The sequence below is a fragment of the Mustela nigripes genome, chromosome 2 (genome assembly GCF_022355385.1).
Source record: "Mustela nigripes isolate SB6536 chromosome 2, MUSNIG.SB6536, whole genome shotgun sequence".
NCBI lineage: Eukaryota > Metazoa > Chordata > Mammalia > Carnivora > Mustelidae > Mustela > Mustela nigripes.
The window spans coordinates 18588340-18605675 of record NC_081558.1 but is presented as its reverse complement, the minus strand read 5'-3'; the positions used below and the strand labels follow the sequence as shown (position 1 = coordinate 18605675).

At 50.7% G+C, this 17336-nt stretch overlaps 3 protein-coding genes across 5 annotated transcripts in view; 2 read left to right on the top strand and 1 right to left on the bottom strand.

Moving 5' to 3' along the window:
- The window catches only part of QRICH1 (glutamine rich 1), a 53493-nt gene extending 45319 nt beyond the window's left edge, over positions 1 to 8174 (top strand). For both annotated transcript variants that reach the window (XM_059389675.1, XM_059389676.1), the window contains exons 7-10: positions 4563 to 4671; positions 5030 to 5181; positions 5503 to 5593; positions 7216 to 8174. In XM_059389675.1, coding sequence (XP_059245658.1) covers positions 4563 to 4671; positions 5030 to 5181; positions 5503 to 5593; positions 7216 to 7408 — 545 coding nt within the window. In that variant the 3' untranslated portion in view covers positions 7409 to 8174. The remainder of the gene's footprint in view (positions 1 to 4562; positions 4672 to 5029; positions 5182 to 5502; positions 5594 to 7215) is intronic.
- A 227-nt stretch (positions 8175 to 8401) lies between these two features.
- Positions 8402 to 13326, top strand: IMPDH2 (inosine monophosphate dehydrogenase 2). 2 transcript variants are annotated; one of them, XM_059389680.1, is made up of 15 exons: positions 8402 to 8608; positions 9054 to 9102; positions 9324 to 9425; positions 9527 to 9601; positions 9925 to 10131; positions 10637 to 10724; positions 10798 to 10997; positions 11082 to 11172; positions 11272 to 11367; positions 11633 to 11704; positions 12366 to 12509; positions 12596 to 12740; positions 12839 to 12982; positions 13063 to 13146; positions 13246 to 13326. In XM_059389680.1, the coding sequence occupies exons 1-15, from the start codon at positions 8511 to 8513 to the stop codon at positions 13265 to 13267; spliced, it is 1617 nt and encodes a 538-aa protein (XP_059245663.1). In that variant the 5' UTR covers positions 8402 to 8510; the 3' UTR covers positions 13268 to 13326. The 2 variants fall into 2 exon arrangements, with proteins under 2 accessions (XP_059245663.1, XP_059245664.1); XM_059389681.1 differs by lacking the exon at positions 11633 to 11704 and having other exon boundaries at positions 8403 to 8608.
- A 584-nt stretch (positions 13327 to 13910) lies between these two features.
- On the bottom strand, positions 13911 to 15413 carry NDUFAF3 (NADH:ubiquinone oxidoreductase complex assembly factor 3). The gene is made up of 5 exons (XM_059389684.1): positions 14987 to 15413; positions 14695 to 14887; positions 14471 to 14537; positions 14259 to 14359; positions 13911 to 14173 (listed from the first exon to the last, which is right to left on the bottom strand). Exons 1-5 carry the CDS (start codon positions 15061 to 15063, stop codon positions 14057 to 14059), a joined length of 555 nt encoding a protein of 184 aa, XP_059245667.1. The 5' UTR covers positions 15064 to 15413; the 3' UTR covers positions 13911 to 14056.
- Positions 15414 to 17336: the final 1923 nt, after the last annotated feature.

Genomic DNA, 17336 nt, shown 5'->3' with positions numbered 1-17336 from the left:
ATTTTATTTATTTATTTGGCAGACAGAGGTCACAAGTAGGCAGAGAGGCAGGCAGAGAGAGAGAGGAGGAAGCAGGCTCCCTGCTGAGCAGAGAGCCCGATGTGGGGCTCAATCCCAGAACCCTGCGATTATGACCCGAGTCGAAGGCAGAGGCTTTAATCCACTGAGCCACCCAGGCGCCCCAGCAATATGCATTTAATGTTTCTGTATGTCTTTTTCATGGCTTGACAGCTCACTTCTTTTTCTTTTTATTGCTGAACAAGAATCCACTGTATGGATGTGTGTGTTTATCCACTCACCCATTGAAGGACATCTCCGTTGCTCCCAAGTTTTGGCAATTACGAATAAAGTTGCTCTAAACATTGTGTGCAGGTTTCTGGTGGAAGAACAGACAAATCACCGGAATAGCATAGAGAGCCCAGAAGTAATGTCACACAAATATAACTGGCTTATCTTTGACAAAGGAGTAGAGGCAGTTCAGTGGAGAAGAGCAGTCTCAACAAATGGCGCTGCAGCAACAGGACACTCACGTACAAAAACATGAATCTAGATGCAGACCCTACGCTGTTCACAGAATCCATTCACACTGGGTCACAGACCAAAATGTAAAACACAAAACGGTAAAACTCCTAGAAGATAACGTAGATAACATAGGAGAAAATCTAGGTGACCTTGGGCTTGGTAGTAACTTTTTGGATGTAACACCAAAAGCACAGTCCATGGAAGAAAATAACTGATAAGCTGGACTTCATTAAAATTAGAGACTTATGACCTATGAAAGACACTTTTAAGAGAATGAAAAGACAAGCTAGACTGGAAAAAAATCTTTTGCAAAACACATACTTGATAAAAGATTGGTATTCAAAATATACAAACAACTCTTAACACTCAACAATAAGAAGAAAGCAAAACCTGATTCAAAAAATAGGCAAAAGATCTGAAACAGATTCCTCACCAAAGAAGATATACAAGTGGCAAATAAGTATATAAAAAGATGTTTATCATTAGATATCATCAGGAAATTGCAAACTAAAATGAGATACCACTGTACCCCTATCAGAATGGCTAAAATCACAAACAGTAGCAGCCTCAAGTGCCGGAGAGAGAGTACAGGAATGCTCATTCTTTGCTGGTTGGAATGCAAAATGGTATAATCCCTTTATAAGACAGTTTGACATTTTCTTTTAAAAGTGAACATTCAAAAAATAAAAAATAAAAAAAAACAAAAGTGAACATTTTCTTACCTTATGATCCAAGAGTTGTGCTCCTTGGTATTTACTCAAATGAGCTGAAAATTTAAATCCACACGAATATCTGAGTTTTAATCCTGGCTTTGCCGTTATTAAATGTATGCTGCTTATGGGGGTATAACTCAGTGGTAGAGCATTTGAAAGCAGAATGTATGCTGCTTAAACTTTTTTTTCCCATCAAAAAAACCTAACTGGAATTAAAAACTTCTTTTAAAAAAATTGAGATGCAATTGATATATTAGTTTTAGGTATACAACATAATGAATTGATATATGTGTGTTTTGTTTAATGATGTAGTTTAGTTAACATCCATTACCACAGAATTAGATGCTTAAACTTTAAGAAAAAATTACTGGTTAAACAAATACTTTTTGAATACCTGCTGTGTGCCAGGCAAGTATTCCAGGTATAGATAATACAATGTTGTAACGAACTAAATGGAGCTTATAGTCTGATGGGGGGAGACAATGTGTAAATAACCAATTTATGAAGAACAAAGCACAGGGGAATGGAAAGCGTTAAGGGCATTGGGAGGGAGGCCTTTCTGAGGCGCTGTCATTAGAACAGAAACCAAGTAAGTGATTCCCTACATGATTTGCAGATTTTCAAGCCAAGTGTGGCTATGCCAAGTTTGCTTTTTTAAAAAATTGTATTACAGAAATTTCAAGCACATACAAAAATTAAACAGAATAGGTAAGTGACATTCCCATGTACCTGCTGTCCATGGCAAATCTTGTGTCTTGTGCACACCTGCTTTTCCCCTCCTATATTATTTTGAAGTAACTTCTAGACTTGATTCATAAATACTTAGTATACTTGACATACCATGATGCCACTGTTATAATTGAAAAAAAGATAATTCCATAATGTCATCAAAGTCTACCCTACCCTTTGTTCAGATTTCTAAGTGTCTCATAAATGTCACAATCTTGTTTATTTGAGTCAAGGTGCAAATAAGGTCCATACATTGAAATTGCTAATGTGTCTTAGTATTTAGCTTTAATCTTTAATTTTCTCCTTGATTCTATTTCTTACAATTTTTTATGGAAGAAATTAGCCATTTATTAATTGATTTATTAAGTACCAGGGAGTGCTCCGGGAGGGAGGGACTGAGGGAGACGGAGAGAGAGAATCTCAGGCAAGCTCCATGCCCAGCATGGGGGCCAGCTTGGAGTCTAATCCCACCACACATAAGATCATGACCTGAGCCAAAACCAAGAGTCAGACACTCAACTGACTAAACCACCCAGGCACCCTGAAACTAGCCTTTTAAATTGTCAGTCTGATTACATCCCCATAGTGTAGTTTAACATAGTTTTCTGTTCCCTGTATTCACAGTTAATTGATAGTTCGTGTAAAGACTTCTTTGATCGGGTTTTGATTTTTGTGTTTCTTTTTGGCAAGGTTATGTCATAGATGTTGGTTATATACTTCCAACTGATACCCATAATGTCTGTATACATTAATTCATTAGGAGTTGCAGATGGTGTTATTCTGATATTATTACTTTTTCATTATTAGCTGAAGTACAAAGCAAAACTTTCACTTGATCACTCTTTTAATACCTAGCAGTATAGATGATGGATTTTATAGGAGAGACAGATAAGGGCTTATTTCTTTTCTTTGTTTAGCAGTTTTTATGGTAATGAGTTGGTTCACTGGTTTCATCCAGTGATAACCAGTTCACTTTCTTTTCTTTTTTTAAGAAATCATTTGTGAACTAATGAATTTAAGCATATTTAATTTGGCTCAATCCATTGCAGTTCTTTTTTGCTGTGCAAATAGTTCCATCTTTGGCCATTTGGAACCTCCTAAATTGCTTTAAGTTCTTTGGACATGGCTCTACTTCCTTGGTTTCTGATTGGCCAAATGTTCTAGGCTGACCATGGACAGTTTCTGTTTTCCGTCTTGATGTGGAATTGGTCAGTTCTCCGTGGAGACTGGTTCCTTTTAGTGGTAAATGGCATTTTAAGAAGCACAGTCTGGATGCACAGGGGTGTTCATTGCTCCTGGGTTGGTCGTTGCTCATAGGCCTTTCAGTGGGAAGAACTAAAAAAAAGCTAAAATAGGTCATTTCGATGCTTGCAGTTCAGATTGAGAACTGTTAAGTTTTTATATGATGTCCCTGTCTGCATCTCCCTTCTCGCATGCCAGGAGTCCTGGTTTTTAGATCCTAAACTTGGCTTTCACTTTGTTAAGAAGTAGTTCAAGCTAGGGAGGCTCGTTAAATGGCAGAGTGAAGTAAACCCAAGGAAACAGCACATGCCAAGTACGTGTGGGACCATTTCTACCACTGGCCTTCCCCAAGGAGGGATCTCTGTGCCACTCACCTGCTTCAGATATGTTTGAGGGCAGGGAAGCTTACCTCATTACCAGTAGGCCTCAAAAAGGGAGTAGAGCTAGAGCTGCCCTGAAGAGACTGGAGTGCACTTAATGGAGCTTTGGCAGGAGCAGAGAAGAGGAATGTGTTGGGCAGAATATTTCTTTCCCCGCTTCTAGGAAGTGACATCCTTACTGCCTGCCTGGAGGATCCTGCAACTCCAGCAGGAGAGCGCTTTCATCACCGCCTTAGTGCCTGGCGCACAAACACTTGTACGTTAACTGTTGAATGAACACATGAAGGGGGCTTGGTGATCAACTCATGTCGCCTTTTTCTTTGGTGTAGACCTGGATGCACAAGGCTTTTGATCAAACACTGGCCTTAGCCCCTGTCCAGCTCTCAGTTTGCTTACAGACCGGGTTCTTAAAGTAAAATCTGTGCTGTCGGGGAATCCTGTAATAGTTTGAATATCGTTCTCCAATATCATTTTCCCCTTTATCCAGAGAGGGGATACGAATGGGTTTGCTTTCTAGAGGTGGAAAATGTGAAAGGTTTAGCATGGGCCAACAGGCACCCGTACCAGTTCTTTGGGCCTTAACGCCTGAAAATATGATGCAAGCTCTGTACCCTCTTTGTAGAGAAGTATGCACATATGCAGAGTTTGTTATATAGTTTTGGGTGTTTCAGTATTCTTTTGCCCCACTGTAACTGTGGATTAGAGGAAGAATTAACAGGTAAGCGCAATCATACAGGCCAGTGGTTCTTAGGAACTTGTTAGAAATGCACATTACCAGGACCCACCCCAGAAACATGGGCTGGAACTCAGCCATTTGTGTTTTATCCAGCTTCCAGATGGTTCTGCCATTCCCTAGGGAGATTTTTCTGGTTAAACTTGTACTCTTTTGTGGTCCTTGTGCCTCCCACCTCCCGTCCTACACCTCTGAGGGCCCACCTGCCATCCTCTTGTTGTAGCAGTGCTCTATTCCTCCTAGGCTATGTCCTGCCCAGCCACGTGACTGAGGAGATGCTGTGGGAGTGCAAGCAGCTCGGGGCTCACTCCCCTTCCACCCTGCTGACCACCCTCATGTTCTTTAACACCAAGTAAGTGTTCTAGAAGCTCCATGCTTAGCCACTGCTGGCATCTGCCCAGTGAAGAGGGTGGAAACTATCCAGGTAGATACAGGAATTCCTTTGACACATATTTGAGAACCTTTGGGCTACTGAAAGCCTTCAGTCCCACTTGGCTACATTGGTTTGGTGACCAGTGAGGCAGACAGCCTTGCGAGACCCCTGCCATCAGTCTTGATATGGTTCCTCCACTAGACAGTGTTTTTGGGTATGGGCCTGTCCAGATTCTGGGAGTGTGCACAGTGACTCCTCTGAGACACCGATGGCAGAGGGTAAGTCATAGTCTCCTCCTGGCACCCCTCCCTTTGCCTTGCTTTCACTTGTGGTACAGATACTTCCTGTTGAAGACAGTGGACCAGCACATGAAGCTGGCCTTCTCCAAGGTTTTGCGACAGACAAAGAAGAACCCCTCTAATCCTAAGGATAAAAGCACGAGTATTCGGTACCTGAAGGCTCTTGGGATACACCAGACTGGCCAGAAAGGTAGGGGCTGCAGAAACAGCTGCAACTTGTCCTGCCCTGCCCTTGTGCCTGGGGGGTTAGTGTTGAGTGTGAAGGTTGGGATTTGTTGGATAGGAATTCTCCATTCCCTTCTTCCCACCTAGAAACTTCAAATTCTTGTAGAAGCAGAGATGCCCCAGAAACGATTGCTGCTTTTTCCCTTCATACTTTCCCTCCATGCCGCACACCCTTTCTCCTCCCAGTAAGTCTAGTTGGGATATCTGGAAGCCTAAGGTTCCTAATCTGGTCCTGAGCTAAGGCAGTCTCATGCTGTGTTCCTGGTGGTGGGGGTGTGTTTTATAGTTACAGATGACATGTATGCAGAACAGACGGAAAATCCAGAGAATCCACTGAGATGTCCCATCAAGCTCTATGATTTCTACCTCTTTAAATGGTGAGGAAGCTTTATGGTGCTTGGGTGACTGTATGTTTGCATGTGTGCATTGTACCTGTGTACAAGGCATTCTTTAGTCCCAAACAGAGTAAAAACACACTTCCAAAAAGCTAAATAGAGAAGCAGCCTGACTGGTTTCCCCAAAGCAAGTGAAATGACTATTTTGTGACTTTATGTGGTTTCCTGTCTTGGAGAGGGGAATGAAGGTAGATGAAGGAAAGTATAGAAGGGTGGCCTCCATAATGTAGCATAGTATGGCCCTGCATCTTCCTGGCCTTGACCTTTGTCACTAGCAACATCAGTCTAGGGGGCATTTCTTTCCTTGGCTTTTACTCTCTTACCCTTGCAGTTTGGAATGTCATCTTTACAGCAATGCCAAAATCATCTTTCTATGTTATAGGTCTTATGTTACTTAGATTAAACCTTTAGTGGTTTCCATTTATTGCATAGAGAAAGAGTAATCTTAATCTTGCCAACAAGGCCTTATGTATACTCCCCGTTGCTAATCTTATGTCCTTGTAGCTCGTGGCTCTCTAGCCATACTGGCTCCTCTCCACTCCAGAGCGTCTTGCTCTTCTACCTCCAGTCCTCAGCTTAGAAATTTTCCCTGTTGGGCAAGAGTCCCCTCCCCACCCCCGTATTTGGCTAGTTCACTCCTCTCTGCTCCTCTTTTCAAAACAGCTTTATCAGAAGCATTTCCAGATTCCCTACCTTTTCTTTTGGGCTCTTTCCTCTGTAGGACTTATCACTGATTGTCATTTTGTGTTTATTTATGTAACTGTTTAATTGTTCACTGTCTCATATCTGTAAGTTCCATAAGGTAGGGAGTCTTGGATCCTGCTCATTTCTTGAATATCAGCCCTTACTGCAGGCCTGGCACACAGTATCCCTTTGATAAATCTTTTTTTTTTTTTTTTTTTTTTTAAGGTTTTATTTATTTGAGAGGGAGAGACACAGCAAGAGAGGGAACACAGGCAGAGGGAGTGGGAAAGTCAGAAGCAGTCTTCCTGCTGAGCAGGGAGCCCAATGCAGGGCTTGATCCCAGGACCGTGGCAGCCGCTTAATGGATGAGCCACCCAGGCGCCCCCCTTTGATAAATCTTGAGTGGATAGGTGAATGTAACTGTTAGAAGACGGCATATGCTAAGTACAGCACAATTTTGAGGGAGTGGAGGTGAGCCCAAGTAAGCGTCCAGTATCACAGCCAAGGTCGAAGGCAGATTCCCCTACGTCAAATTTGGGAATTCAGTGAACTGGGTAGAGGAAACAACATGAACAAAAACTTAGAGAGGACTTGTAGGCAGTGAAATTGGTTCCAAGTAGAATATGGTTAGACTCAAGTAGATGAACCCTGATATCCAGAGGCAGGTGGTTAGAGGAATGACAGCTGGCTGCATGTGAGGGAGGAATGGAAGGGAGGCAGCTGGTATTGGCAGTAGCCCCAAAGGAGGCCCTAGAGGTAATTGTGTGTTGACTGCATGGAATTCGGTAGCTATGCTGTCATACTTTTGAAAGCTGCTGTCTTCCCACATTTTGCATATAGCATCTGTCTGGAAGATTCCAGGGTGGGAAGGTTGAGAATGTTTTGGTTTTACCCAACTTTTAAACTGATATATTTTTCAGTCCCCAGAGTGTGAAAGGCCGGAATGACACGTTTTATCTGACGCCTGAGCCAGTGGTGGCCCCCAACAGCCCAATCTGGTACTCGGTCCAGCCTATCAGCAGAGAGCAAATGGGACAGATGCTGACTCGGATCCTGGTGATACGAGAAATTCAGGAGGCCATTGCAGTGGCCAACGCAAGCACCATGCACTGAGATCCCTAAGCCATGGTGCAAGGGAGATGATCCAGGAAAAAAAAAAAATGGACAGACTTTCACACTAAAGAAGAGGCCTCCGTTTTTTTTCTTTTTCTTTTTCTTTTTTTTTTTTTTTAAATTGGTGTAGTTATGAAGCCTTTCAGACTGCTTCTGTTTAAAATGTAAAAGGAAACTTTGCCTCCTGTGTGTCACCATAAATCTGCCGCAGCAGATTCCTCAGCCCGTGGGGGCTCTGGGTTTCCTGAAAGCCAGATGTCCTAGAAAGTTGTTGGCTGGCTTTTTCTTTTTGTCTGGGGCCTGGGGAAAGGGCTCGGACTGTTAGGAGAAATGTGGCCCCTTCCCTTACTCCAGAAAGATGGAATTAGTGACGGACCCTCCAGGGAATCTCCCCAGCTGGCTTCCACTCTGACTGGCGGACGTCGCTGACCACAGGGGAGCCATGGTCTTTTCTTTCTTCATGCTCAGACATAAACTTAGCATCTTAATGGAAGGAAAATGAGGGGAACTTCAATTATGATTTATTAAAGACAATTTCTATTACACCCTCCTTTCTGACAAGTGACATTTTAGATGTTAAAGTAAAAACTTTACCATGCCTTTTTTTTTTTTTTTTGGCCTGACATTGAGGCCTTAAACCTGAGGCTCCTGTGCCTGATGGAATTCTTGTAACATACACTCGTGTATCATATAAAGATACCACTCTGTTTCTCTTATGTATTCTTAATCTAGTTGTTTATTAAGAATGACAAGCACGTCTTTTCAACATGCTAGTGAACATCGCCTCTTTATTTGGGAGGAGGCTAGCGGGCCAGTGGAAGCAAAGCCTTAACTGCTAGTTGAACGGGTCACTGTCTTCTGGGAGGGGGCGGCCTTGGGAACACCCAACTTTGTGGCTGCACACTTAGGGCGTGCTCTGCGCATGCGCTCACTCAGCCCCGCCCGCGAGTTGCGCGGGCTCCGCCTGCTCGTGCTACGTCCTGACGTCAGTGACGCGTAGGGCGGAATGACGATAGCGGCGGGTTTATATTGGCGCGGCCCGGACGGCTGAGGCCTCTGCGGCGCGGTCTTCGGGCACACGCGGCTTTGCCCGGCACTGGCCATGGCCGACTACTTGATTAGCGGGGGCACGTCCTACGTGCCAGACGACGGGCTCACGGCACAGCAGCTGTTCAACTGCGGGGACGGCCTCACCTACAAGTGCGGGGCTAGCGGGCTCACCTGGGGAGAAGAGGGGCGGCGCGCTGGATTGGGAGGCCGGGCGGGGTTTTCCACTGAGCCCGCTTGGACCTGGGCATGGGAGACAGGTTCCGGAGAATCCCCCACCCATCTCTGGGGCTCCATTTGATAGATCTGAAGTGGGGCGGGATGGAGGAGGCATCTTGGCAGTGCTTGAGATTTCAAGCTAGAAGCTCCATTCTCTTCGGCACATGGAGTTGTCAGGGTGCCAGGGTCGCTGATGACAGCTAGGTGGCAGAAAAGGTCCCGTCTTCATCTCCACCTTGTGATTTGTCTGCCCTGCCTGTGACAAGGGCTGGGTCTGTGCCCTCTACGCCCAAATGCCCTATGACATGATTTGCGGGGATGGAATCTCTGGCCCCCTTAAGCCTGAGCCTTAATCCAAATTCGCTCCCCTCCCCCGTAGTGACTTTCTCATTCTCCCTGGGTACATCGACTTCACCGCAGACCAGGTGGTGAGTATGGCCAGAATTGGGGTCCTGAGCATCAAGGTTGGGTAAGATACTTCTCTTCCCTGTCTCTCTGCTACCACAGCAGATTGGGCTTGGGGGTGGATTCTGTGGAATAGTCTGATTGACATGCAGGTCATACAGGGCACCTGTTTTATGGGGGACCTGACACCACCCTGAGGCTTTTATGAGGTGCTTTCCCACATTAGCTGGCTGTATTTCCTCAGGACCTGACTTCTGCTCTGACCAAAAAAATCACTCTGAAGACCCCACTGGTTTCCTCACCCATGGACACAGTGACAGAGGCCGGCATGGCCATAGCGATGGCGGTGAGCATCGTGGGCGGGACCTCACTCACACTCTTCCCCAAAGACACACATAGTCATGCTGCTCCTTGTCACTTTTTCGCTGTCTTCTGTTTATCATGCAGCTTACAGGTGGTATTGGCTTCATCCACCACAACTGTACACCTGAGTTCCAAGCCAATGAAGTTCGGAAAGTGAAGGTCAGAAGGGCAAGGATCGTGGTCAAGAACTCCTGGGAATTGCACTGAGGTGGAGTGGGGTGGAAGTGGGGGATTTGTTCTCCTAATTTAGGATCCCTTTTTCCCCACTTGGGGGTTCAATTCCTGAGAAGAGCACAAGACCCTGTGTCCTAAGACAAGAGGACCAGGTGGATAGAACCTAGAGCCCACCCATGTTTACTATCCCTGGGTTTGAATTGTGATTTGGTCCTGTGGTACTTGCCAGAGGGGGGAGTTGGCACAGACCCCAGGCTTCAGACTGATAAAGATGGTTCAGAAATGTTCTTTCTCACCATCCCTTCCAGAAATATGAGCAGGGATTCATTACGGACCCTGTGGTCCTCAGCCCCAAGGATCGAGTGCGGGATGTGTTTGAAGCCAAAGCCCGGCATGGATTCTGTGGTATCCCAATCACTGACACGGGCCGGATGGGGAGCCGCTTAGTGGGCATCATTTCCTCGAGGGACATAGATTTTCTCAAGGAGGAAGAGCACGACCGGTTTTTGGAAGAGGTGGGTGCTATTGACAATGCAAACCCAATCTCTGGCAGCCAAGGCTTAAGGTGCGGTTTCTGTTGCCTGAATGGCATTTCTGGGGGTCTCTGCTGTCCAGGAAAGATCAATGAATGCCCAGCCAAGTCTCTGACCCCTTTGTGGGGTTCCTGCATCTCTTTCCCACCAAATGCTCTCATTGTGCACAAGTGTTTGCCAGCATGTATGCTCTGTTGCCACTCCCAAGGTGGGGGCAGTGCTCAAGGACCAACTTCAGCCTCCTCGGCAGAGCCCTTCTTCTCCAACTATGTAACATTACAGCATGTTCTGTGTACCACGTCCTTCCTACTCAGTTTTCATCCATGCCACTATTACTGCTGCACTGGCTGTTGGGTTCATTTGAGGAGGGTGGTTTGGGTACAGGTGTGTGCTCGTGGTGGTCTGTAGAACCTCACCCCTGAGTCAGGGCAGGGTATATTGGGAGGTCTGGTCTCTGGGCCCTTCTCACAGCTCCCCTCACTGCTAGATCATGACGAAGAGAGAAGACTTGGTGGTCGCCCCTGCAGGCATCACACTGAAGGAAGCAAATGAAATTCTGCAGCGCAGCAAGAAGGGTGAGTTCTAGAGACAGGAGGGTTCTGGAACCAAAGACCAGGGTTCTGATTTATGTACCTTCCCTACTCTCAGGAAAGTTACCCATTGTAAATGAAGACGATGAGCTGGTAGCCATCATTGCCCGGACAGACCTGAAGAAGAACCGGGATTACCCACTGGCCTCCAAAGACGCCAAGAAGCAGCTGCTTTGCGGAGCGGCCATTGGCACTCATGAAGATGACAAGTATCGGCTGGATTTGCTAGCTCAGGCTGGTGTGGACGTAGTGGTTTTGGTAAGCACTTTGCACAGGCAGGGTGGGGTGGTAGGGACAGCCTTCATACCAGTACGTCTCACTGGGACTTTCTCCTGGTCCCAGGACTCTTCCCAAGGAAACTCCATCTTCCAGATCAACATGATCAAGTACATCAAGGAGAAATACCCCTCTCTCCAAGTTATTGGAGGCAATGGTGAGGCAAGACTGGGCACCAAAGTGTGTGGGGCAAGTGTTAGGGGAACTAGGCTCCCCCTCAGACCTTCACACAGCCTTTCCCTGTTCTTCACTGTAGTGGTCACGGCTGCTCAGGCCAAGAACCTCATTGATGCTGGTGTAGATGCCCTGCGGGTGGGCATGGGCAGTGGCTCCATCTGCATCACCCAGGAAGGTAGGAAATGCTTTGGCGGGGCCCTCAGAGACCCTGACATCAGCAGGGCCCTTAGCCCCATATGGCCTGGAGCCAAGCGCTCCCATGGGAACTATACTGAGTCCTCCAGTAGGGGCAGTCCCAGGGCCAAACAGGCCCCTTGGATGGGTGACATGCTGGAAGACGAGTTCGTCATTCCTCACCTGCCACTTCCCCCCTGCCTAGCCTGGCCTCCTTGCTCCTGCTCTGCACCCTCTCTAAACTCTGGTCTGTTTGTTTTATTTAGTGGCTCCCAAGATCCCTCCAGACATAAAGTCCCACAGCCCCAAATGCCCTTCTACTGTCAAGGGTTGCTATAGTAAGTCCAGCCCGGCCCACTGGCCCGGCCCAGCTGCCCACTGCCCGGCTGCTTGGTTGACTGTAGCTGTAGCTCCCGGGGTTTGTGGTGCTGATGGGTGGGCAGGGCAAACTGAATGACAGACCATGGTTTTGGGGGCTGCTGGAGAACACAGCTCCTTCCTTTTCCTGGGGTGCTTGTAGGGCAGGACCCCCTTCCCAGGTAGGCCCTAGTTGGCCCACATTTCCTACAGTAGGCACAGCTCAAGGACCAACAAGGCCACTCTTCCTTCCACATGACCACTCCCCTTATCTTGCCTGAGCTGCCAACCCTGCTGGGAGGAAGGGATGGGCCTCTGGATACTAACTGCACGGTGACCCCCAACCCCCACTTGGTATCAGTTGGGTGGGGCTTCTCCGGGCTGCTGACTGCATGTGCCTGAGGCTGCCCTGGGCCATGCACACATGCACGTGCACACACAGGGTTGAGTGGAGGCTGTCACAGCTGTTTAAAACTGTTGGAAGGCAGATGGGGCAGCAGCCATTCCAGACAGGAATCTCAGCTGGGCTGTAGTCCTGATGCAGGTGTAGCAGAACGCTCCTGGGTGCAGAGTTATGGCCCAGGTCCCATTGCATGTCCCCACTAACTCCACCCACCCATCTGTTCCTCCATTTCTCAACAGTGTTGGCCTGCGGGCGGCCCCAAGCAACAGCAGTGTACAAGGTGTCAGAATATGCACGGCGCTTCGGTGTTCCTGTTATTGCTGATGGAGGAATCCAAAATGTGGGCCATATTGCCAAAGCCTTGGCCCTTGGGGCCTCCACAGGTGAGGCCCGACACCCAGGGAGTCTGGTGGGATTCCTTCCCCAGTGCCACTCAGGGTCTGTTCCCATCACACCCATTTGTCCATAGTCATGATGGGCTCCCTCCTGGCTGCTACCACTGAGGCCCCTGGCGAGTACTTCTTCTCTGATGGGATCCGGCTAAAGAAATACCGTGGTATGGGTTCTCTTGATGCCATGGACAAGCACCTCAGCAGCCAGAACCGATATTTCAGGTGGGACAGGAAGGTCAGTTACCCCGTACTGATAGCCTTCTACTGATGGGCTCATCCATGCTTTGAACTTGCCTATGTTGCCTTACCTTTCCCTACAGTGAAGCTGATAAAATCAAAGTGGCCCAGGGGGTCTCTGGGGCTGTGCAGGACAAAGGGTCCATCCACAAATTTGTGCCATACCTGATCGCTGGCATCCAGCACTCCTGCCAGGACATTGGTGCCAAGAGTTTGACTCAAGTCCGGTAAGCCTGGGGAGCCGGGACATGGGTGGAGGAGCTAGTTGAGGGCCAGGTACCTACATCAGACATTTGCCCTTCTTCAGAGCCATGATGTATTCTGGAGAACTCAAGTTTGAGAAGAGAACATCTTCAGCTCAGGTGGAAGGAGGTGTTCACAGCCTCCATTCGTAAGTGACCCTTCTGTACCCATCCACCCTTGGGGCAGAGGTTTCTGCCGTGCCTCCTTCCTCCTGACCCCACCTCAAAGCTGGTTGTTCTGCTTACAGGTATGAGAAGAGGCTTTTCTGAAAAGGGATACAGCATACCCCCTCAGTTTTTCAATAAAAGTTTGGAAAAAAAAAAAAAAAGTGGTGCTTGATCTTTGAGGTCAACAGGCAGGTGTGGTGGCCACTATCACAGATACATACAACAAACATGACACTCATTTGTAGAGAAAGCCTCAGACCCTGAGGTCAGGCTATTCCTCAGATCTGAAGGAGGTACTAATTCTAAATTTATCAAGTCCCTCCTGTGGCAGCTCACAAGGGAGTCTGGCCGGTCTAGCCAACCCTGGCTCACAAGGGTTCAGTCTCACATTGTGGCTGCTTAGAACAGGTCATGGAATAGTCCTTGGGGGCTTTGGACTGGCACCCACAGGGCCTCCTGCTTGGCCACAGGGACCAGATTGAGACCCACATACATATTCTAATGTGAGTTAGAGGATCTTGTGGAGAAAGCACTGAGGCTCTCTCAGAGGTATATGTGAGCAAATACATTGATCTGCAGTTTGGAGCAGGTGCCCGGACTGCCTCCTGCCTCTGAGAAGCTAAGCAGTCTGCATAAAAAGAGGATCCCCTGGTTTCTTCACACACACACACACACACACCCCCACACAGGAACCCACTGAGCCAGCAGCAGCTCCTGACCAGCAACACACCTAATACAAAATGGGAAAAGTGGATTAAATTATTAATTTGCTGGCAAGAAAAAGGTGTTACAGTGCCAAAGAGGAAGAGCTAATGAAAGCACTGGAAAACTCCTGCGCTCTGCAAAAAGTGCCAGGGCCCTCCTGGACAGGTCAGGTCAATTCCTGGCAGTTCATTCTGCAGCTCGTTCTAAGGATGGGAGCGCCGTCCCTCTGGGTGGAGGGATAAGAGCAGCTCCTGTTACTCGGCCTTCATGACACAGGAAGTTGAAAGTGGCACAGGCATTGGGCTGCAAAGAGAAAGCCTGCATCAGCTTGGCGAGGGCGAGGGCGAGGCCTGGGTCCCGCTCCACGCTCCCGAGGGGCGGACCTTACCGTGTCCTGCACTTCCACGGCGATGCCCCGCTGCCTCAGGGCTTGCAGCACCTGGGGTTGCAGCCGTTCGGTCCGGTCTCCGGTGCCCACCACCACAATCTCTAGGGAAAGATGGCGTGGGCTAGCCTCCGGCAGCTCTGTGCGGAGGCTGGGGCGGGTGGCTTTTGGCTTTCCAGGGCTGGAAGCACCTCAGCCCTCCCCTTCTCCAGTACCTATTCGGGGCTCCAGCAACCAGAAGAGAGAGAAGCTTTCTTCAGTGATGTCCCGGTGACTTCCTACCTGTGTTGGGAGGAGACAAGTTAAACAAGCTCGCGCGGTTTTCCCCACAGAGCCCTTACCTGCGCCCCAAACGAGCAACGGAAAAGCCCAAGTCGGCGAGGGCCAGAATCGGGGGGGCAGGCCCGGGACTCCGGCCCTCCGCTGCCTCACTGCTCACGTTCCACTGCACCACCGACTGCGGGAGCAGCGCGCAGGGCCCAAGCACGCGATTTCCGTTGACCATGAAGCCGCGGCTGCTGTAGCTGTCGATATACATGATCTGCGGGGACTCGCGCTGCAGCAGAGAGATGCGCGTCCGCTCATACAGCTCGTCGTCCGCCGGCGTGAGCCGGTGCCCTCGCCGTGGGGCCCTGCGGAGTAGTGTGCTCGGGCTCTAACCTGCCAGGAGGAGCCGGGCCGGGATCAATGGCCGTGGGGGCGGGGATCGGGGACGCTGGGCCCGGGCTCACCTCAGCAGCTCCGCAGGGGAACAGCGTAGCACGGCTCGCGCTCCGCAAAGGCCGCGAAGCAGGAACGCGGCGACCATGGCTGACCGGCGTGCGGGGATGTCGGCGCCGGGTCAGGGGGTCGTGGCGGAACCTTCCGCAGCGCGCCCACAGCGCCCCCTAGGTGCCGGAGGGCACCGCGCAGGCCGGCTGCCCCAGCGCGGGATTTTGATGGACCGGCCGGTGCCAATTGTCCCAGGAGGGCCCGTCCCCTAGCGGGGCTCCGGTGTCTGCACCTGCCGCCCGCCCCGCCCCGGGCCCCCGCAGACCGTCCTGGGGGAGCCAGACACCTGGTGGCGTGGCCGGCCTCAGAGAGCGGCCTGGGCCCCCGCCGCAGCCTAGTCCCCGGCTCTCAGCCATTACGCAGGGCTCCCGGGGCCTGGGGCGGGGCGGCGGCGCACCTGGTCGAGTCCCGCACACCTGGCCAGGGCGTGGAGCCAGCCTCCAAACCCCTAATCCCAGGCTTTAGGGCGTCGGGTTCCCAGGGCGGGGCAGCAGGCTCAGGTTTCCCTTGCTTTTCCGCGAATCACGCCCCTCCCCAACCGTCGCCCGCGCGACCGTTGGCGTCGTCGCCGCGCGTCTCCCGGGGCGTGGCTGCGCGTGGATTGGCTTGTCGGGAGCGCGAGGGGGCGTGGCTGAGTGGTTTCTCCTTAAAATGGCTCCGAGTCTGCGGCCCGAGCAAGCGGAAGGGGACGCCGCTGTCGGATGATTGTGGCTCTTCGGGTGGGATCGACCCGGCCGAACGGGACCAGCTATTGAACTAGACAGCGGCTGGAGCATCGCCCTGTCGTCGCTCACCATGCTCGCGGCCCGAGAATTCCCCGACCCCCCCCCCCCGTCTTGAGCCGAATCAGAGGGCCTACGGGCGCGACAGTCGCTGGTGCCCGCGCGGCTTTCGGGGATCTCCGCGCCCCCACCGTGTCGTGGCCTAAAGGGAACGTTGACGCGTCTGCTACCCACTGGGCGGGGAGGGAGGTTCGGCACGGCGGAGGACGTTCGCAATGGATTCCCGGGGGTCCCGTCGCCGCCATTGGGCACCCCCCCACCCCCCCCACCCAGCGCTCCGGGCGCTGGCAGAGTCACGGGACGAAGGGCCCTGGGTTCGGGGGTGTCCCCGAGGCGGGTGCGCGGGTTTACTTCCTCTCCGGCCCCACGGGGGAGCTTCTCTTTTGGCCGATCCCGAAGCCCTCCCCGCTATGGTCACCGCACGGGTGGCCTGGCTTCATGAGACCAACAGGAATAATCCCACCCTGCGGATTTAATCCGGATCGGGACCGGTCCCAGGGGAGGCCCCTACCAATCTTCCTATTGTTTAGGGGCCCAGGTGAGCGCCTCGTTCCCACTACACTCGGCTTTACCGCCCACTCCTAGGTCAGTCTTCTGGTACTGGGAATGGGGGGCGGGGGTGGTTCCTGATCTGGCCCCAGGGTAAGGGACCACCATCCTCCCGGGGTTATCTCCCGCCCTCCCCCCCGCCCGCCCACGGCTGGACAGCGGGCAACGGAATCCCAAAAGCAGCTGTTGTCTCCAGAGCATTCCAGCTGCGCTTGGATTTCGTTCCCTGCTCTCCTGCCAGAGCAGCGTCCTGGCCTCGATGGGGTGGGCCAGCCCCTGACCCCCAGACATACTTTATGTGGGTCGCTCTGGTCTTCGCCCCTGTCTCAGATGCGCTCTCAGGTTGGAAGTGGTGGGCATAGACATCGGAGAGCGAGGTTTGTAGTCATCTCTGGAACCTGGAGTAACATTGACAAGGGAGGTTGGTCTCAGGGCCTTTGGACAGAGCTGCAATGGCGGTGAGTCCCACAGAGCAGGGCCACCCCAGCCCACAGCTCGCTTTAGATAGCCTTTCACTTCCTGGGGAAAACCCACACCAACCGTCTTCGTGTACTTAGAGTAGCTGAAGTCCCCAGCTTGGCCTCCAGCCCCCAGGCCTGTTAGCAGCTGTCCCTGGGTCATGCGACTGCGGAATGGAAAGCGCTTTGGAATGACACGATCACTCCCGTTGAGTGGGCACCCAAGAAGCCATCGGGAATGTCGTGTCCGCCCAGTGCTCTTTCGGCGATCCCAGCAGGGGCCTTGCAGGCCTGCCCCAGAAAGAGGTCTTGCCAGAATTCCTGCCCTTAGGATCCCTCTCCTTTCTGAACACTGGGCACTCTCACTGCTCCAGAGCAGTAATTATGGGTTTCCTGCACTCTGCTCTGTGCTGTGTCAGGTTCGATCTCCATTAAAGAAAATAGAGGAAAAGGGGATTTAAGTTACACTGAAGTGAAAACGAGCCCTCATGGGACAGAGGAAAGAGCTTTCTCTCTGTAGT